The sequence below is a fragment of the Gossypium hirsutum genome, chromosome D06, assembly GCF_007990345.1.
Source record: "Gossypium hirsutum isolate 1008001.06 chromosome D06, Gossypium_hirsutum_v2.1, whole genome shotgun sequence".
Classification (NCBI taxonomy): Eukaryota; Viridiplantae; Streptophyta; class Magnoliopsida; order Malvales; family Malvaceae; genus Gossypium; species Gossypium hirsutum.
The window spans coordinates 61,230,494-61,253,774 of NC_053442.1; the positions used below are offsets into that span (position 1 = coordinate 61,230,494).

The following is a 23,281-nucleotide window of genomic DNA, read 5'->3' on the forward strand; positions in this document are numbered from 1 at the left end:
CTCTGAATCAACAATTAAGGTTTCCACACATTAATTGTCATATTAGACTTCATTATTATGTCCCATCCGAGGTGATTGAAAGCATATCATAACGTTATTGTATGTAGGTTTATAATAGTAGACCACTTGGTTACTTACCATTGACCCTCCTATAAGAGCTCGATACATGATACTTAAGGATCAATGCTAAGAATTATAAGGCCCAATGACAATCACTAAAGTCAAGCCCTCCTCACTCTCCTTCCACCATCATCAATTTCTACTTCGACTCTCCCTTTCTCTTACCATCTCTAGTTATTTTACCTAGTGACTCTTTACCTTGTACTAAACAAAGATGAATCGTATCTCTTTGCTATTCACTTCACATTATCTTGTTACACCATCAACAAAATCGAAGACAAATATATCATTTGTAAATCAAAAGATAGTTTTTTCTTTTAAATGCTAAGTTATATAAAGATGATTTCTTGTTTTAAATTCAAAGTTATATATACTATTTTTAAATCAAAAAGATTTTTTTTTCATATTTTTATTTATTACATTTATTTTATTCATTATAGAAATGATGAAATACATTCGTAATTATTTGCTATATCATTAAAAAATCATTATTTAATCTAATTTTAGTAATCAAATATATGAAGAAAAAAAAGTTAGAAACCTTCTAAGATTACAATTACATTCAAATCCTAATATTCTTTTTCACCATTTCGTACTCAAAACCACTTGTTTCTTTACACAAAAATCACTTCATGTAAGCCTATTTAAACCCTCTAATCCAAATTCTTTTTCATAATATTACATCAAAAAATAAGAAAAAAAACCAATTAAAGAATCAACAAAACAGAGATGGCCTCCAAGAAAAATAGAACAATAATGGTGATTTTAGCCATAATTTTAATGGCAGAAATTAGTTCAACCCTAGAACTTGTGCGATGTGTGAATAAATGCATGCCATTTCAAGTACCCCTTAAGGGTAAAACAAGTAAAGCCCTTACTTTAGGCCCCTGAATATATATTAGTCATAATTGACTATATAATGAAGTATTAAAAGTGGAAAAGTCAACATCAACGAGGCTTTGGAAAGTAATTTTTTATGGACTTCTAATTAGAAGTTATATGTGGTTGTTATAGTTTAAATTTAGTACTTTGTGATATGATTTGTTGTTGTTCTAAAACTGTATCCTTTTTTGGAGTATTACAATCAATATATTCATTATTTTCTTCTTCAACCAAAATACGAAAAGTTTTACAAAATCTTATATCAAGCCTAACTCTTAAATTATCATCATCAACACATTGAGAAAGTCGTATTGAAAGTTTAAAACTATAAGATTTAAGCTCCACAAATAAGAGATGTTTTGTTGAAATTAATAGAAGTTAGTGATGATCTTAAAATCAAAAGTGAACCTGAGTTTGTTAAACTAATTTGCAAGGTTGTCTTAATAAACTATTTTGACTATATAAGCTATTCCATCTTTAACAATCTTTTTGATAATGTGATATTTGGGATCGATGTTTAGTCTTCTTAAAATGCCTACTTTCCTTAGTATAGTTATTGTTTTATTGTTATCACGATACAATGTAATACCTTTTCTCGTATTAGGAATTATTTCGAGGTCGAAGCCAAATGTTTCCTTAGTTGCTTCTAAAGCAACCACATATTTAGCTTCCATAGTAAAATCAACTAATACATGTTTGCTTGACACTCCTTCAAACTATTCACCATAATAAACTATCATATTTTGTTAATATGAGCTTGCCTTGGGAGGATAAGAACTAGGTTTGCCAATTATCGAGCCTCTTACCTACTAAAATCCATACAGATATATAAAATTTTAAATAAAAATATAGATAAATAATACGAATATAATAAAATATTATTTGATACATCGATGGAATCAGATTTAAACTTTATAGGCAGGGTTAAAAAGTCACATGTTCCACACATTATTTCTTTTTTCTACCCTAGATATTATTTTATTGGTGAATGCACTTAATAGGTCCCTCTATTATAGAGATCGGATCAAGTTAACCTTTATACTATAAATTGACCGGTTTAGTTTATGTATTATTAAAAAAATAAATAAGGTTAAATTTTAACATAGTTAACTTTTACCGCTTAAAAAAATATATAATTTACTATTTAATAAATGTATGTTTTAAAATATTTTTATGATTTTATATAGATGAAATATTTTGTTTGGAGTTAAATTGTAAGTGAAAAAAAAATTCATGTCATTTTTTTAAATAGTAAATGTTAACTCTATTCTAATCTGGGCTTATTTGACTTTTTAATAGTACATGAATTAAATTGAACCATTTAATAATAGATGGACAAATTTGATCTATTCCTGTAATGGAGGGACTTCACAGGTATTTTAACATTATTTTATGCTTATTTTGATAGAAAGACAAACCTTTAATTTTTTTTTATATTTTTCGTTATTATTTCTATTTTATTTATTGTATACTAATGTGCTTGGACACCATACAGCAATTGGATGAGGGTGGTGGAATTATAAGAAATTCTAATTCTTTAGATGTGTTGGCTGGCAGAGTACAATTACATTGTAATTTCTTATGTCGTGTTTAATAATATAAATTATAATTATATAACTACATAACTTTAGTTTTATAAAAATATTAATTATCACAAAAATGATTAATAATACCTAAGAAAAAAAATCTCGAACAAATAACAAAATTTAAAATCAAATCAATGTAAGCAACATGTTAGCCTAAAAAAAATATTCGACAACACAATTTCTAATAAAATTAACGAGAAAAATAAACATTCTATGCAATTTTATCTAATTATTCTAACATTTCATATTTGTCAGGTTATTCTCTTTGTAACATTATACATATACTCCTTGTCATGATCATTGACTAATTATAATTAATTAATAATAAATACTAATTTAGTTAAATTTAGATCATTTATTTATCATAAATACTATTTAATTTAGTTAATTATTTAGTAGGTTAATATTAATGGAAATTTATCTCATCTCATCTATGAAATTTTTAGATCATTTAATCAAGATTAATAAAATAACATATAATTATATTTTTCTTAAAAATAAAAAAATATATATGCTACAATTAAAATATTATTACTATTATATAAATAATTTTTTTAAAATTTAAATAATGTACGGATGTGTTTGGAAAGCCATATGGTAAATAGAATTGAGTGTAATTCTTTGTAATTACACACCCCCTATAAGAATTTAAAATTGTAATTGTAATGCTTTAATTATATTCAATTCAGTAGGACCTGCTAATTACAACAATCTCTTAAACATGTCACACCTATGTAATTACAAGAAATTACACACAAATACAATTATTAGGTGGCTTTCCAAATAATATCTAAATAGTGATCACGATTCTAGCATCAATTAAGAAAATAGAGGATAAAAAGTTAAACAATTAAATAGTTTTAATTATTGAACCCAGTATTTAGCTGATTGGTCATGGGTATTCATCTTACATTTCAAGTCTTGAATTTGAGTCGTGGTGTGTGTGAAGCAGTGATTTGCTCTAACAAAAGGTGTGTGGATTGTATTAAAAAAAGTATAACTATTAATTATTTATTAAATCATACAATCCCATTTTTAATATTTGAATAAAAAGGTTGAAGCCCTGTAAAATTAACCATTTTTCATCCAAACCTCATGTTCTTTCTCCATTTCTTACTCAAAACCACTTGTCTTTTTACACCAAAAATCCCTTCATGTAAGCCTATTTTAAACACTCTAATCCAAAACATTTTTCACATATTACATCAAAAATACCAAAAAAAAGAAAAAAAAATTAAAATTCAATATAAAAGAGATGCCTCCAAGAAAAATATGACAACAATGGCGATTTTTATGATGATTTTAATGGCTGGAATTTGTTGAAGCCAAGAAATTGCTTCATGTGTGAACAATTGCATGCCTGAATGCATGGAAGACGAAGGTTCTAACAAAGCTGACTGCTTAAAAGCTTGTGAACAGAATTGCAATGAGACTAAAGGAAAAGGGGATGCAATTGATCTTGAGTGGAAAATTACTAATTGATTTGTTTTCCTTTTTTTTTTTTAATTCTTTTTGGATTATTATCAGATAAATCAATAGGTTTTTTTTCTTTTAACTTTATTAAAGGCTAATTGAGTCTTAACTCGATTGACATATGCATTGTTATCAATGTAGAAAGACGTTAGTTCAAGTACATTGAAGCGCATTATCCTCCTATTTATGGGTTGTATAATTCTAGCCATTGTTTTTAAAAAGAACTGCTATAATTAAAATCTATAATGAAATTATTTAAAAAAAATTATATAAAATATGTTTAACCTTTATATAAATTCTATGAAAAGACATAGAGATAATAATTTATTTGACTTTTTAATTTTTTAAAAATAAATATTTTTAGTTATTCATTTAATTTTTCATCTATTTTTAATTTTTAAATTTTCATTATTTGTCAAATCATATCAAAATAAATAAAAAATTAATGTCTATTAACTTTGTTGATATGACATATTATTTAAAAAATTATAAAAATATATCAAATTATTTTTAAAATATTTTAAATTTTTAAAAAATAGTTAATTGCTAACATTACATACGCGTGAGGTGCCACGTGGATGCCAAATAAAAAAAGTTAAGTTTGTTAATTTTTCCATTTATATTTGGGGTGATTTGACAAGTAATGTAACTTATTTAAGTTCAAAAGCTAAAATAAGCAAAAAATTAAATAAAAAATTAAAATAATTTTTTTCGCAAAGTTAAAGTGTCAAATAAATTATTATGGCAATATAATTTTTTTTCTATTATTAATAATTAATTAATATTTAGTTGAATTCAACTTCAACTCAACTAATATGACTGAATAAAACTTTATTATTTTTAAAAAAATATTATTTTATATAATATCAATTTAGTAAAATAATATATTTTTTTAAAACTTGTGCTTTTTATATATATAGATATCAAAATAAGTCTCTAACTTTTAAGAAAAAGATGGTATTTAATTGTGATTCCACGTCATCTCTATCCCTTTTTAATAGGAGAATAACAGATCAAATTTTTTCTCCTGATTTTTAGTATTTTTAGTTGGATTTGTATTTTTTCAAGAGAAAAAATTTAATGTTTTCAGGAGAAAAAATTTAATTTGTTATTCTTTTATTAGAAAGGGATAGGGATGACGTGAAATAACAGTCTCATACAATCACTTTTGAACCTTTGTAAGAAAAGATATAATTAGATTTTTTTAATATTTAAATTAGTATATAAAGTTAACAATTAATAATTTTGATCTAACGAAGGATGGCTTCTCTCCACTCTCTCACTAGCGAGTGGCTAGGTTCTCCACTCCCGGCGGAGTTGGAGAGAGCAACCAAAAAGGTGAAACGTAAAGACGTTTCCACGGTGTCTTGGAGATGGTATGGATAGGGAGGGCACTTCATTTAGGGATATTTTGATGGCTAAGAATGTGGGGGAAGACAAGGAGGATACCTTTTTAGATGATAGTGTTTTTGGATGGGAAATACCCTGAAATCTGTTTTTCTGAAAGAGTATGTACATTCCTGGATTGATAGAGCATGAGCAAAACCCTAGTGATCTGATGCTTGGTCGTTTGATTGGGTATAGGGCTTTGTCAGATGAAACGCTATTTTATGGGAATTGGGCGGATCTTGATAACAATTTCTTTCTGGTGAAATTTTCTAAGCAACATGATTATGATGAAGTTCTTTCGGGAGGACCATGGATGGTTTGTGGGCATTATTTGGTGGTACAGCCATGGAGCCAGGATTTTTCAACGGAAGAAACCCAACCTTGGAAAATTCGACTCCCGGGTCTACCATACAAGTATTATGCCAAGGGTCTCATTCGGGCAATAGCAGAAGTATTGGGAACACCACCATGAGCAATAGGGGAAGATTTGCTAGAACTGCAATTGTCCTTGATCAGTATTGACGCCATTGCCCAGACATGTGAATACGAAGGCTTTACCAACAGTATGTTTCAATTGTCGACGTTTTGGTCACAGCAAAGAGAGCTACGGGAAGAACACTGAGGAGGAGAACAATGGGAAACCAAATACTCAACATCTCAATACACGTACATAAACTGCAACGAGAGAAATACGTACTCAAAATGAAAATTTACATCCAAACCTATTAGGACAACATGAAATTCCAAAACATTTAAGAAAAAATAACCTTGATCAGAATGAAACAAACACTTTAAAATAACTGAGGACAATAGAATGCAAATGACAGTAAAATAAGTACTCACTTTTGTTTCATGTTCAAGAATACAAAAATATTATTATTTACGAAGATAATATAATTTTCTCCTTAATTCAAAACCTAAATTTATTGTTACATAAACTAATTAACATATGAACTCAATTGAATGCACCAACAATACACTTTTGTAATGGAGTACTCTCCTGAGGGTAATATTATAAGTGTTTTAAGAAGTATGCAATTTATAAGTTGAAACAGCCCTTTTCTCGGATGGGACAAGTTGAATATTGATGGTGCGCGTAAACCAACTACGGGTATGATCACTTTTGGAAGAGTTACACGGGATTGAAATGGAAAATGGATTGTCAGATTTTCTAGATTTACCAGTTCCTGTTCGGCATTGGAAGTGGAACTTTGGAGTGTCGTTGAAGACCTTCAGGTTACCTGGTGGAATAGATAGAGAAGAGTTATTCTTGAATTAAATAATATTAACGTTGTTAATATATTGACCGACAGTGCTAAGGTTGGCGTTGGGAAGCATAACTTGAGTCGTGAAGCTCGTATGTACATGACGAAGGAATGGGAGGTGATGATACAACACGTCTACAGGGAAGGCAATAAGTTTGCTGATGGCTTAGCTTCGATGGCTTAGGGTCAACCATTGCAATGTTTCGTTTTTTTTTTTTTTTTTTACTTTCCACCTTATGCAATTTTTTATTTATTATATGCTGATGCTCATGATTTTGTAACACCTAGAATACTGTCTGCTTAATATTTGTTTTATTTTCTTTTTGAATAAAAAAATTTATTAACTCAATTAAATATTAAAAAGAAAATAAAGCATTAAAATAAGGGAAGGGAAGAACCCAAAGCTCTCGTCAAATTAATTACACACTTCGAAAATACCAAAACTAAAATTCAATCTATTTTTTAGAGAAAAATTATTAATATAAATAAATCCAAAAAAAGAATGAAAATAAAAATTATTAATGTTTCAGATTAATTGTAGTAAAAAAAAGCAATAAAAATAATAACATGTAACCTTTTTAAAGAAAAAAAAACCACCTTTTACCTATTTTAATTTTTAAAATACCCATAATCCCTTCCCGACTCATAAATAGAAAGATAATGCGCTTTAATAAACTCAAACCCACATGTTCCTATATTAGTAACAATACTTATGCCAGTCAAACTAAAACTCAATCAGTATATTAATAAAAATTTTTAATAATAAAACATTATGGAATAATATTATTAAAACACATTATCCAATAATAAAAAAATACACTAGATATTCAAATTTAATGACCCAGATAAAATATATTTACTACAATTAATTTATGATTTCATCATTTTTTAAAAGAATTAAACATAATTTATTTTCTATTTTTGGGAATAAAGTGTAGTTTTACCATATAAAAAAGTTATAATTAAATAATTTTAAGGGTGTTGAAATGTAATTTTTCATTTTTGGGAGGCCCAAAGCCCTTGCCTCCCTCTTTTGCATTCACCCATTAGAAACATATACCCTAGAACCAAGTTAAATTGATAGCCTATCGGAGATTGAAGAAGGAAATTATTTAGATTTGATTCGAAGATTCGTGACATTTAAAATTGTTTTAAAAAAAATTAAATTGTAAAAGAGAAGGGGAAGAAGAGCTTTTAGTGGTACAAGTGATGCGAACGGAAAATGCCATACAACAACGATATTAACAGCTTAGTGACATAAATGAAAACTTTCAAATAATTCAATGATTATTTTGTAACTTTTTAAAGTTGAGTAACAAAAACGAAAACTTATTAATAATTTAATGACCTTAAGTATGGTTTACCCTACTTTATTTTGAATCCAGTAAAAATAATATAGTAAATGTAAAATAAAAAAAAAAAGAAAAGAAAAACGATAAAGCATTGGCTAACCGAAGCAGAAGAAAATTCCAAACTTGCAACCAATCCCAAACCTTATTTTACTCCATGATTCACTCAAAACCACTTAATAAATATATCAACTAAAATCCCTTATAAATATTCCAATTCTTCCCACTTATTTTCACATCATTGAAAAAAAATAAAAAATAAATAAAATAAATAAAAAATGGTTACCAAAAAAACCATTTATTTGGTAGTGCTAATGATTCTGGGTTTGATTGTGATTGCCCAAAGTGACTGTGTAGAAAATTGCTATCCAAAGTGCGTTGAAGATGTTCGTGAAAAAGAAGGATGCAAACATGCATGTCAAAGATTTTGCTCCGAATATGACGGAATGTTTTAATGATTAAGAGATATGTGATTTTCATCTACGTTACGTTACGTTATATTAAATTTTATTTTACTATATGCTCTTTTTTATTAATTTTACTTAAAAGAGATTTTGTAAAGAATATATATATATTTATAATTTAAAATAAAATTTTAGAAAGGATATATATAAAATAACATGTGAATAATTTTGGAAAGAATTTCTTGCAGTTGGTTTTTTAATTGATAATTAGATTTGATTTTTCGATTTATCTTAATTCATGTAAGATAAAAGAAAATATTTGATATACTATTAATAGAGATTTTAGACTTTACAAAGATTAACAAGAATTTTATAATGTATAGTAAAATATTAAAAAAATAGACACATAATCATTTTTAAAAGTTACTTGTGAAATAAAATATATATACCGTCAATGTACCGAATATTAACCCGTAAATTTAATATATAAAAGACTTTGTTCCGAATATGCTGAAATGTTTTTATCAAAATTTCTAACATTTTAATTGAACATTTTGCTATATGTTCGCTTCTTTTTTGAGCTTACGATAGAATTTTGCTTAAAAATTTTTGTAAAGAATATATCGAAAACCTTTATAATCTAAAGTAAAATCTTGCGATTGTTTTTCTAAATGATGTTTAGATTTGATTATTTTATTCATCTTAGTTAATGTTAAATACGGGAATATTTAGTACACTACCAATAAAGATTTTAGACTCCACAAAAGGATTAAGGGATTAATAAGAGTTTTATAGGGATATAATAAATTTTTAAAAAAAAATAACACGACAATTTTTTAACACTGTTTGTGGAATAAAAAATACACAGTCACTAACCCACAAAATAATATATAATTTGTAAAAAAGAGAAAATATGATAGAATTATTCCCTAACTAATGTTATAGACTTGATAATTTGTTTTTCGTATTTTTTTTTTGGTGAATATATTTGAGAGGTCCTTCTACTATAGGGCCATTATAAAATTAGTCTCTTTACTATTAAATGATTTAGTTTAGTCCTTGTACTATTAAAAATATTAAATAATATCAAATTTAAATAGAGTTAATATTTACTGTTTAACATGATTAATAGTTTAAAATTTTTATAATTCTGTAAATAAAATCTTTTATTTGTAATTTAACTGTAATTGAAAAAGGAAATTTAGAAGACATTTGTTATACAGTAAATTAATTTTGTAACAATTGAGACTTGTTTGATTTTTTTAATAATGTAAAAACTAAATTGATTCATTTAATAAACCATATAAATTTTTTTGTAAAAGATAAAAGGTGGAATTTTTTCCTAATTGTAGTAATAATACTATTAATTCGTATATTTATATTATCTTTTTCTTTAAAATATTTTTATTATGAATGTTTACATATTAATAATTCTCATGGTCTGTATTTTGCACATTTTTATATTTTCTTAGAATAATTTTTTTATCTTAAAAAAATCATGTTACCTTTTTTTTTTCTTCACACTTTTCTAGACCATTAAACTTCTATAATTCCTAAATGGAAATGTTAAGTTTTCTGTAAATGGTACTAACGTGGCATCTAAGCGTAGACATGTTGTCCTACGTGGTAGTTAACATGTATTCACCGATGATGTGACGCTATTTTATTATATATATCATATAAATAATTAATTAAATTTAATAAATTATTAAAAAATAAATATTTAAAATTATTAAATTATAAAAATTGAAAAACTGCAAAATTGAAAAATTATTAAAATTCTCAAAAAAATAGAAGTTATAAAAACAAAAAATAATACAAAAAATAAAATTATTAAAAATGGTAAAACAATTAGAAAAATATATAAAATACAAAAAATTATTTAAAAAATTTTAAATATAAAAAATTAATTCATATTACCGCAAGATTCAATCTTTTTGTTCAAAGCAAAATAAATTTTGTGCGTTAATTTTCATAATTTTGATTATTGTTTTGAACTTTTTTGACCTGCCACAAGAGGTTAGCCAAAAAGTGAGAATTCTTGCGTCCAATTATGAGTAATTTGATAAATAAAATAAAATAAAATATTAAAAAAAGACTAAACTGACTTTTTTATATAATTCAAAATTGATAAAGGTATTATATTTTTCATATTAATTATTGTATCTTATTTTAATTATTTTATCTATTAATAATTTAACCTCATTTTCTTCAATGATCTTAGACATGATCATTGAATTATTTTTGGGAGGGATACATTTATGGTCCATTAGCAAGGTTGCTTGTTCCCAATAGTACTACAAAACAATTGCAATAGGTATTACTCGATTAAAGTGTACCTTTCTTTTTAAAGCTTAAGTGTAGCATGGTCAGCTGAACAGAAATAGTGATATTAATATCATACATAATTACTTCAATCTAAATTTTAGGTTAAATAGATCATTTTTTTGCTTAAAAACATTATTCTAATCTAATACTTCTATTTAAATCTTTCAAAGTTTCGAGTAGACTCCTAAAGTTGACCCTAGAATTGGTCTAGTAGAGACTACTTTGACCTAATGACTATTGTACATTCCACAAATTTGAACCTACAACACCATCCATCAAACAACCAAATTGCAAGATATATTACTCAATAGAATACATGTATATATTCGACACAAGTATCCTGAAATTTGAGTTAATATTTTTAAATATAAAGTCATTTTCTCATACCCATATTCAGATGTATCAAGTATAATAAAAATGAAAATCTGAGTAATATAAATTGCGGTAGCATAGAAACATTAACATAAATGACTCAAAATGTTGCAAATTTAGGTGCTCCATTAAACATTATGTTCAATGAGAGATGATTCTATAACATAAATGACTACTGTATTTTCCACAACTTGAACTTACAACACCAACCTCATCCTCTGAACGAACAGTGCAATCTATGTTACCCAAATTCGCAGTAAATGCTAGATACAAGTATATGTCCGACATGAGTATTCTTACTTTTTCCTAAATATTTTAGAAGATGATACTACCAGATCCATGTTAGAGTTTATGTCGGAGTATATTAGTCCAACTTTTCATTTTTCTCTAAGCATTTGTGCCCAACACTAGTGTCTAATGCATATTACGACATACTAGAGTCAGGCACATAAACATACCTAACACTCCCACTCGAATTCAAGTAACATAAGTGTAAGACACAAAAGTCGAACATAATTTCTTTTATGAAAATGAAATTTTGAGTAACATAGAATGAAGTACCATGCAACATTAACATTAATGACTCAAATATTGCAAATTCGAGTGCTCCAACAAACATTATACAGATGAAGCTTGTGCTTTATTCTTTGAGTGCCTTTAAGAAATATGAAACAGAAAATGCTTACCCGCCACTTATAGGAGGAATAATGGCCAATTCATCTTTGTCTTTAACAACAGCAGACTCGGTTGTGTATTCTTCATTGAGAGCAAGAACAATGCACTGACGAATCTCGTCCAAGTTAGGAAACTTTGCAACAAGCTTGTTCAGACAATCTTGAGTAGTGCTACCAGATGAAACCTCCATTGATAACTCGGTCAACCCTGTTATATCTCGAGCTTTGGCGAAGAACAGCACCTTTATCTGAACGAATGATCCATCTTTGACAACTGATTGCACTGCAGGAAGATTATCCTCCTTAGGTTTCATGTTAACAATGGGACGCAGCACTTGATTTATCACAAATTGAACCTGTTGATGCTGCAAAAGAAGAAAATTGACTTTAAACCACCATTAGTATTCGGGGAAAAGGAAAATTCAAATCTTGTTCTTCAAGCACGGATCATAAACCAACTACAAAGCCAGATACTGGTTCAGCAGTAAATATCTGTTAGGAACCTTGATTCATGTAATACTAGAACAAAATCATAAGTACAAAAATCAGGTGAACACTACATGTCAGAAATTCAAATTACGGGGTCGAAACACGAATTCAGTTTCTCTGCCATCTACATTCAAATCAATAGACGATAATAGCATACCATTGGAACAGCAAATAAGCACCAATAATACACCAACTATTGATCCAAATACCAAGTACAGCACTGATATCTACTAGAAAGCAGGATTCATGAAATACTTGAACTGAACTACAAGTACATAATTCAGATGAAAAATAAAGATCAGAAATTTGAATTAACGGGTTGAAACATGATACTACAAGTATAGTAATTTCTATTCTCTCTGCAATTATATTTAAATCAGTTAGGGCATCGTACATTCGTACTAATATCCCTAAAGTATTGTCCTCTTTGAGTGCCACTGCACTGAACGATGATGCTCCAATAAAATCAATTGGGAATAACAGCATTTGTCTGCATAAATAATCAGATGAACAATACATATCAGGGATTTGAACTAACAAGTCGATGGTTTTATACAGCAATCAGACCACAAATCGCCCCCCAAATAACCTAAAATTCAGCGCAATCCACCAAACTTGCATAAATTTTCAAGATTCTAGATTACGAACTCATTTAACAGGAAGGCGATTATTAAAAACTAAAACCCGAAATGGGTTTCTAAGGAATTAATCGATTATGCAAGGATTCAATTCAAATTAGATTGTAAATTCAGATTACAAAAGAGCAATTGGGAGATTAGAAAGAAATCGATACCTGGAGAGAGACTGAAAATTACAGGATTCAGAATCAGATCGAATATTGATACCTGATAGTGTTTTTAAACAGTAAATTAGAAATTAAAAGGTTGACCAATGATCTTAGGTTTGCTGCTAACACTGGGGAACTGATTGGTAGAGGATAAGAGAGGAGGTTATTTCTGAAGGGTTCGTCCAGGTTCAGATATGGGATTGGTGTAGACTACAAACATTAACGGAAACCATTCGTCAATTTAGTATAGGTCGGTTAAATTGGTTATAGAGTGGGAATATTTGATTATATTGATAATATTTTAGAATTAAATCCATCAATTTAATCGATTTAATATTTAATATTTTTATAATTATTTATATTTTATAATAATATATAAGTTGGTTAAGCCATATATTTATTTTAAATATATATTTTATAATATATTTATTTTAAGTTAGTTCAGGACTATTCATGGGTTGCATTACTCTTGACCCAGCTCAAATGCATACTTGAAATTATTAAGCCTAAAAAATAGTTCATTTAAAATATTAGTCAATTTTGAGCTTAAATATTTAACACCTTGAGCCTAGCTTAGCTCGACCTGTTTTTCTGTGTAAATATTATATTATTTTTATATATTATATAATTTAAAACACATAAAAATTAAATCTATAATATATATAATATTGCAATGTTAATACTAAATATTTAAAAAATGTATATAAAATTTTAATGAATAGAAAAATATACAAAATTATTAAATATTAATTAAAAAGAATATAAATACTTTTTAAAAATTCAAAAAATATGAGTTTAAAGGAATGATTGTATAAAACTGTGATTCAACGTCATCCTTATTGCTTTCCAATGAGAAAAAATTTGATTTGTCACTTTCCAATGAGAAAAAACATAATTGTCATTCTCCCATTGGAAATACTTTAAAATATTTTTTTATTTTTTTATTTTTAAAATATTTTTTTTGTGTTTATTAAAAACCGGGCCGGGCTCGGGCTTATTATTTTTTCCCGGGCCGGGCCTGGGCAAAATTTTAGGCCCATATTTCGGGCCGGGCCAGGCCCGGGCCTAAGAGTCGGGCCGAAATTTTTTCCCGGACCGGGCCCATGGACAGGTCTAATTGGAAAGGGATGATAACGACGTGGAATCACAGTTTTATACAATCCTTTCTGCATGAGTTCAAGTATTTTTAAGCATATCGGAGATAATAAACAATTCTGAAATCATGCAATAAAATCCATAATTTGACATCTCAAATGCAATATATAATGCTTCATTTGTATGTATATTGATTTTTGTCAAATTTTGCATTTACAAAATGAATAACAGTTGCTGACTTGCTGTCAACTCGAAAAATCTCTTAATCAAAGCTTAATTATGACACAATTTCTCCTGCTTCAATATCATCATACAGATCATTGCCTTTGGTTTCGTCTTCTGTGTAGTCATGTTTGAGGAACAAGCCTAGCTGATGCAGTGGATTCGGACCCCAAAGAGAGCCTCCACACGGAATTAGGAGCTCTTTTTGTTGGAAATTATATATTGCAAATTAATTATTCGTGAGCACTATTCAAATTAAAAGTGATGATTTATCATCTTACAAATTTAATTATTCATAAGCAGTCTTCAAATTAAAAGTGATGATTTATCATTCAATGGATACATTTTCATGGGACATGTTTCCATCAAAAAGTATGTCAAATATGAAGGGTCGTGCTCTTCAAAATTGTATTCATTGAGTGCATATAAATAAAGGCATTATGGTGCTCACAAAATATACAATTACAATCAGTCTTATTTTCAGAAACTATAGTAAGAGTTAGGGAATTCCTTGATTTTCCTAATCAAAGGAAATTCGAAACTTTGTTGTATCCAGGGAGGACCTTTGTCTTAACCCTTTAGCAACTTTGTGTGGGGGAAAATAGTTCTTTTTGGAAAGCGTCATCCGTGTCTCGAAGTGTATTGCTTATTTTCATATAAGTCTCTGATTCAATCGTCTCCACTCAAATACCCAACAATCAAATAGAATTATTTTTGAGGATGGCGACGAAGGCTAACATTGCATTCAAAGTGACGAACCAAGAGTTTGTGAAACTTGACCGATTTGATGGTTAAAACTTCAATCGTTTGAATGATAAGATGTTGTTCCTTCTTATTGTATTAAATGTGTCGTACATTTTGGATCCAAACCTACAACCCGTAGAGGATCCCGCCCCCAATGCAAATTCAGAGGAAATCACGAAAACTCAAGAATAAGCTCGAAGAAGACAATTTCACATGTCGGCGACACATCTTCAACACCTTGTCTGATCGATTATATGATCTTTATATGCCGATGCAATCCTCAGTGGAAATATGAAAAGCTCTTGAAGAGAAATACAACACCCAACGACAAGGTACTGATATATTTTTAATGATAAAGTATTTCAAATTTAAAATGCTTGATAGTATCCCGATCATGGATCAAGTCCATGAATTACAAGTCCTTGTAAGCAAGCTTCGTGACTTTAAAGTCGTTATTCCTGAATTGTTACAAGTTTGGGCTATCATCTCGAAGTTGCCTTCGTCTTGGAATAGTTATCGGAAGAAACTTCTGCATATGGCAGAGCGTCTTGGACATGTAAGCTACAACAAGTTGAAGAAAATGATGAAGAATGACATATTAAGAGGACTTCATCAAGTAGACATCTGAACAGATATAGTCTGTGCTAGATTTCAATTTGGCAAGGCTCACCAATTGTGATTCAATGAGTCAGAGCATCAGTCCAAGACACCACTAGAGCTCATACACTCATATGTCTGTGGCCTAGTGAAACAATCGTCACTTGGAGGTATGAAGTATATGTTGACATTTATCGACGACTTTTCAAATGAAGGAAAAGTCAAAGAATTTTATGAAGCTCAATGAGTTTAAGAAGAAGTTAGAGAATGAATTCTATAAGAAAATTCAGTGCCTATGGACTAATAATGGGATAGAATATCTATCTATTGAGTTCACTATCTATCTTGAGAAACACAAGATCAGACGAAAATTAACTTGCCCCAATACTCCACAACAAAATAGAGTGGTAGAATGCAAGAATCATCATCGTGCTAAAACTTGTCGAAGTATGCTTCATTCCAAGAATGTACCAGAAAGATTCTAGGCCGAGTGTATGAGAACGACAACCTATATGATTAATAGGCTACCATAAGATAAGTTGGGATTCATCTCACCGTATGAGATACTATGAAAGATTAAGGCAACTGTCAACCATCTCAAGGTATTTGGCTGTGTATGCTACGTTTTCGTGCCAAATCACCTAAGGAGAAAATTTGATAATAAGGCAATTCGGTGTATCTTCATTGGATATAATGGTGCATGGAAAGGTTGGAGATGTTGTGACCCAACTATTAACAAGTGCCACACTTCAAGAAATGTTGTGTTTGATGAAACTTCTTCATGGTGGTCACCTCAGAAGATTGAGCTTTCAGAATCTCATGGCTTAGAAGAGGTTCTAGAAGAAAAAAAGAAGAAGAAGGTAAAGAGAAAGCATCAAATCCAAGTGAAGAAAAAGAACGCTCACCCTATAAGGACAAGAGTCCATGGAAGACCGGCATACATCAACCTATATCTGAGGAGCTTTGTCCAAGACAACCAGAAGTCGAGAAGCCTATAAAAGAATTACAAAGATCAACAAGGCCAAGGTAACCTAACCCAAGGTATGCCAACATTGCCCTTGTAGATGAGTCTATACCTATTAAGGCATATACTTATAAAGAAGCAATACAAAGCCTTGAATGGAAAAAAGCTATGGAAGAAGAGATTAAGACATTAAAAGAAAATCAAACATGAGACTCAATGCTAAAGCTAAAAGATGTGAAGCCAATATCCTTCAAATGGGTTTACAAGGCGAAGACTCGACCAGATGGCTTAATTGAAAGGTATAAGGCTCGACTTTTTGCTCAGGTTTTCTCTCAACAATATGGGTTAGATTATGAAGAAACATTTAGCCCGATGGCAAAGATCATAACTATTCGAGCCTTACTAGAATTGGCCGCTAGAAAGTCTTGGAAGTTGTGGCAGATGGATGTCAAAAATGCTTTCTTACTTGGAGAACTTGACAAGGACATCTACATGGGACAACCAAGAGGTTTCGAGAACAAAATCCATCCCGAGTATGTTTATAAACTGAAGAAGGCACTCTATGGCTTGAAGCAAACTCCAAGAGCATGGTACGAGAAGATCGGTGAGTTCTTAATACAAAGTGGTTTTACTATTGCTTCTTCATATTCTAATTTATTTGTGAAAACAAATCAAGGAAAACTAGCCATAGTGCTAGTATATGTGGATGACTTAATCATCACGAGAGATTATTGCGAGAAAATCCAGCAAACAAAGGAAAATCTTTCTATTAGATTCCATATGAAGGAATTAGGAGAACTCAAACACTTTCTTAGACTTGAACTAGAGCCCATGAAGGAAGGATTATTTTTAGGCTAACAGAAATATGCAAAGGATCTTCTACAGAGGTATGAGATGCTTGACCGCAAGCCTATCTCCACTCCATGGATCCCAATATAAAACTACGAGCAGATGAAGGAAAACATTTAGAAGATCTAATCATGTATTGACAACTGGTTGGAAGTCTTATCTATCTCACTTTAAGTCGACCAGACATAACTTATACAGTTGGAGTGGCTAGTTAATACATGAGTAATCCTGAGAAGCATCATCTCGATGCCATACGGCGCATCCTGAGGTATGCTAAAGGAACCATTAATTTTGGTATTTTATACAAGAAAAAAAATAATATCTGGTGGTTGGATAGACGCGGACTATGCTGGAGACTATGATACATGAAACGTGTAGGTTTGTGCAAGTGTACACAGTCGTTATCAAGTAATAAGTAAGTAAAAGAGTTATCGTCTCCATAGGGACTATATATGTTAATCAAATAATTGCAAAATTAAAGATTTACAAGTTGGTAAGAAAACACAATAATTTGGGGTGATTGGCTTAAAATTAAATGAATTAACTAGATGCAAATTAACCTAAATACATATAAGATGATAATGTAGTAATTTCACAGGTTCAACAACAATAACATGAATAAGCTAGAATAATGTTTAATAATGTTTAATGATGTTTGGAAAATATTCCGTGGCAACTCGACCATTCATTAACTGGGAGTCTTATATAAGTTCAATCAAATCTTATACTTAGAAAAATATGCATAAACCAATGTCATGATTTAATTAAGGATTTCTTAGAATTTAAGTGAAGTAACAGGGATGGATTAGATTTGAAACAATTTAATCACATAAACCTAAAGTTATGCAATGTAATAAGTTCTCTTAGTCTATTACGAACCTTTAATTTAATTGGATTAGGATATAAATTAAGCATGCACCTTCCAATTATTGTGTCCATTAATCGCCATCTGATTAGGATCAATCAACTAATTCTAATGCATTCAAACATATTTTAATGCATGAAATACATACATGATTTTAATTGGAAGAATGAACAGCTTGAGGCTCAAACATCATAAACATGAATCAAACAGATTCCATCAAATTAATGTAATCATTCCAGCTAAAACAAGATTAAGCTATCATTGTCAATGGAAAAACATCAAAGAAATTTGAAAAAATTTTAAACAACTAAGAACAAAAATAAAGATTAAGGAAGAAAAACTCTTTGATGGGTTCGGCGATTCTTCGACGACCAATCATGGTAGCTTCCTTCGATCCTTGTGTCTGCTCCTTCGCAAAATGCTTCTCAAGGTGGTCGGCCAATAGTGGTTTTCCTAAAGGGAAATGCTAGTTAAAGAATATAGAAATGGGAGTGATATGCGTGGAAGTGAGAAAGAAAGTGAAGGTAGAAATGAGAGAGGAATAAATGATGAGGGATGCTTAAGAAGTGAAATTAATGTGGTATTTATAGTATAGAGTTAAAAATAGCATGAACATCCATTGAATTCATCTCAAGCATGGTCGGCCATGAATTGTGTAGAGTGGGTTGATTTTTTTCATGATTTTTTTGTTTGATTCTTGCTTGATTTGTGGCATGGGTTGGATGACAATCAAAGAGACTTTGTTAGGCTAATTTGTAATTCTTTCACACATGTAGGGACCTTCTTCCAATTGTTCCAAAGATGGTTTGGGCTTCTTTTCCCCTTATTGGACGGTTTGGCAACCCAATTTACAAGCATATTAATTCTTTTCAGTAACAATCTTCAAGCTGGGTCAATGCAATATTTCTGTGCCCAATTATTCTTTCAGTTGCCCACATGAACTAAACTATAGCTGATTTGCATGTGAATTTATTGACTCCTACATGAATTAATTTAGTGGTCCAACTATAGCAAATTGAGTAAATATCAACATGTAGCATAAAATAGTAAAATTATGTAAAATTAATATTAAATTATATAAAATTAAAAAATTTACTAAAATTATGTCTAATGTCTAAATATGAACCAAAATGACTCAATTAGCTATCCACATGCTCGGAATTTGCATAGAGTATAAGTAAAAATGTGCTAAATAAACCTATATAATTTAAACGTTACAATATACAATGATCGACAACTGGGTACATCTTCAGCCTGGGATGAGGAGCAATATCATGGTGTAGCAAGAGACAACCAACATTGTCATTATCAAGTACCGAAGCAAAATATCAGTTAGTAGCATTAGTGGCACAATAAAGTACTTGGCTGAAACAATTTATGGAAGATCTTAATCAGCTAACAAACTAACAAGTAAGGCTTCTCTGTGATAATTTATCAACCATACGTCTAGAAGAGAATCTAATCTTTCATTCAAGGACAAAATATATAGAAGTGCACTATCATTATATTCACAAAAAGGTCTTTGAAGGGGAGATCAAGATGGTGCCAACAAAGACAGATTACCAAGTTGCAGACATATTCACGAAGAGTTTGAGTAGACCAAAGTTTGAGAAGTTCAGAGAAGCACTCAGTATGAAAGCCAATGCAACTTCTAGATAAAAGCCAAACTTAACCTTTAAGAGATAGTTTCTTTGGAATATTCTAGAATATAAAATAAAGAAATAGGATATTATCTAGAACACTAGATATTATACATGAACATTCTAGTTATTAGATATTTGTAAAATTAATGATAAGGATGTTGACAAGTGTCAACAATCCAATGGCCACTAGACTCTATAAATAAGGGTAAGAGCTTTCATTTTTGTAAGTGTGTGTAATAGAGAAGTGTGCGTCATGTTATAATTGTATTGCGTATTAATAAAAGTGTTTTATTCTCTTGTAATTGTAAGTCTCAGTTAAGCCTTAGGTTTCTAAGCACTTAGTGCACTTGGGTTAGCTTCTATATATGGTCAGCTCTGCCGCCTAAATAATATATGGACCCTATCACCTGAGTATTATAGTGCACTAAGAAGTTAGCAAATAAAAGGTTAATTGACTTTAAAGAGTTGGTGTAACATTACTTGTAGGTCCTAGGTCCTCTGTAGTGGGTGTGTTGGGCTCATCAAGTTTCCAACATGTTTAAAGGTTGAAAAGTTTGCCTGCAATCGGATATTTCTTCCGTTTATCGAGTAGAGCATAGTATTGGTGAATCGTGTAAGCGTCCATATTTTGCTTCTTTTTATTCGGACTGCCCATGGCCATCCCTTCTCTGTAGGCAGCAGTTTTGTTTAAATCACTTAGAAGGTTACATTTACACTTATTGCACCCATATGAACTGCATTTTTCGGCGCCTGCACGGGTCAGCGACAGACTAGAATTGACGTTGTGGATCGATCGCTCAGCTCTCCCACTTCTACCTTTACCGGTCATGCCATTCCTTAAGTTATTTCTTGCCAACTTTTTCACACGGTTCTATTTTGGTTTAAGAAGCCTGATTTTCAATGCAAACGTGGTCAGTTTCGACTTTGGTTTAGGTGTTAGAATCATAAATTAAGATATGATATAAAACTTAAGAAATCATAAATCAGGATTTGTCATGTCAAATCATCAAGAACAAAACAAGAATAAAACTAGATATAGAAGCGTACCTGAATCCCTGAATTCCTTGAAGTTTTTTTCTGGATCTTGGGGATTTGATTTTCCAAATTGGCACATTAGCCCTAATATATATAACCCTAATATATATCCCTAAAAGTTATCTTGTGTGTTATTTGAGGATCATAACCCTAATATATATATAACTTTGGCACATTAGCCCTAATTCCTAATTAGCCCATCATTAATTAGAAATTAGTTACTAGAGTATCTACACATATTTGACCCATACTTTATTTAATAATTAAAGCTCAATAAACCTTAACCAAATTAGACCACTTTTAACTTGGGCTAACCTATCATAATAGTAAATAATAACATGTAATTACCCTTATTATATATGTGGTGTCCATATTTTCCAACATTAAGAACCCTAATTTTCAATGTAGTCATTAGTTATTGATCTTGGGATTTCCCTTCAAAGTTTTCCTTCTTTCTCCAAAACTTTCGCTCACTTCATCTGCCATTGTAATAACATTAGTTAAAGGATAATCTATATATATAACATCATATTATTAAACCCCGAACTGAGTTTATTAGAATTTGAAAATGGGATTCCTAACTCTAGTGAAAGTATAATAAGGGGAATGTTATGATCATCATAACTTACCTGCAAATGGGGTGTTTCCAGTTCGTCAATTAAGGTAAAGGATTGCTTGTTTACGATGTAGGGCTTCTCCATCTTCCACCGCCTTTCCATTGGACCTTCGACGGCCACCACTTCTTGTGGTGATTTCCATTTGCGACAACCTGATGAAGACTTTTGTTTTGGTTTTGTAAGGGAAGACATTTTCACAACCTTAGATTTTCAGAGAGTGGTTATGAAACAATAAGTTGAAGATATTGAAGCTGGCGGCAATTTATGTTAATCTCTCTTACTTTGACTTTCAAGGATAATTTTTTTTATTTTTCTTTTCTTTTTTAAGTTTTGAATTACAATAAATGTTCTAATTTATGCATATCTTATCTTAAATCAATTTAAAGCTTTTAAAAGTTTATTTTTTTTTATATTTTTCATTTTAATAATTAAAATATTTGTGAATGTTAAATTTGTTTTTTTTATAAGTTTAGATTTAGATAATATTTAAATTCGAGTATTATAATTATTATATTTATGGATAATAATTAATATTTGGATATTTGAATTTATTATTCATTTTTTTTAAAATATTATATTTAATAAATATTTTATTTCATTATAATTCGTAATAGTCAAATAGTTTAGTTTTTTTTTTTCTCGTTTAGATTTAAGAAAAGCAAATCAATTACAGATTAATTGCTATTATCTATAAACAATATATAAAGGTAATTACAATGAAATATTACATTTTAAGTTAATTTTTAAATTTTATTTTCCAACTTTCTATTTTTAATTATATAACAATGATCAAATTTTTGTGATTAAATTTTACTATTAATTTTCTATTTTACGAATATTATAAATTTAGTCATTTTATTTTAATTTGGTCATTTTTAATTTTTGTATTTCTCAAATTTTAAAATTTTAGCCATCATAAAACAATAATTATTAAATTCATTCAATTACTATATGTGTAATGTCATGCCAGCTAAAAAAATAAAACTAAAAAGATAAGTTGATGGATTAACTGATATCATTTGCATCAAAACTAAAATTTTAAAATTTTAAAATATAATGACTTAAAATGATCAAATTAGAGAATATGCACTAAATATACAATTTTACACATAGTACATGACTAGTAATTGAATCGAACTGAATAAATTTAACTGTTAATGTTTAGGTTAGGACTAAAATTGACTAATTCTAAAAGTATAAGGACTAAAATTAATCAAATTACAATGGAAGGACTAAATCTACAGCTTTCACAAATACAAAGACTAATAGCATGATTTATCAACTTTAATTTTGATCTCTATATTACTCAAAATTTAATCTCTATACTTAATTTTTTTTATATAACAAGCACTTTATTTTTTTTATATAATTTGTTACTAAAGTCTTCATTATTTCTACTAATTAAATAATCGGTCTATGTAAACGCAACATTAAATGTAAATATTAAGATTTGTTAACTCGATTCGATTTGACTTAAAATTTTTTATTCAATTCGAAAAAAATTTAAATTAAGTTTAATTACTAATATAAAA

General features: G+C 29.3%; 1 protein-coding gene across 2 annotated transcripts; it reads right to left on the minus strand.

The window, feature by feature from the left end:
- Positions 1-11,661: 11,661 nt before the first annotated feature.
- LOC107942499 (molybdopterin synthase sulfur carrier subunit) lies at positions 11,662-13,421 on the minus strand. Of its 2 annotated transcripts, XM_041096046.1 has the most exons (3): positions 13,125-13,376; positions 12,726-12,821; positions 11,662-12,207 (listed from the first exon to the last, which is right to left on the minus strand). In XM_041096046.1, exon 3 carries the CDS (start codon positions 12,154-12,156, stop codon positions 11,851-11,853), a length of 306 nt encoding a protein of 101 aa, XP_040951980.1. In that variant the 5' UTR covers positions 12,157-12,207; positions 12,726-12,821; positions 13,125-13,376; the 3' UTR covers positions 11,662-11,850. The 2 variants fall into 2 exon arrangements, with proteins under 2 accessions (XP_040951980.1, XP_040951981.1); XM_041096047.1 differs by lacking the exon at positions 12,726-12,821 and having other exon boundaries at positions 13,125-13,421.
- Between the last annotated feature and the right edge of the window lie 9,860 nt (positions 13,422-23,281).

What these genes read in the sequence shown, in the direction of transcription:
- LOC107942499 (XM_041096047.1), bottom strand. Translation starts at nt 12,156, where the DNA reads ATGAAACCTAAGGAGGATAATCTTCCTGCAGTGCAATCAGTTGTCAAA.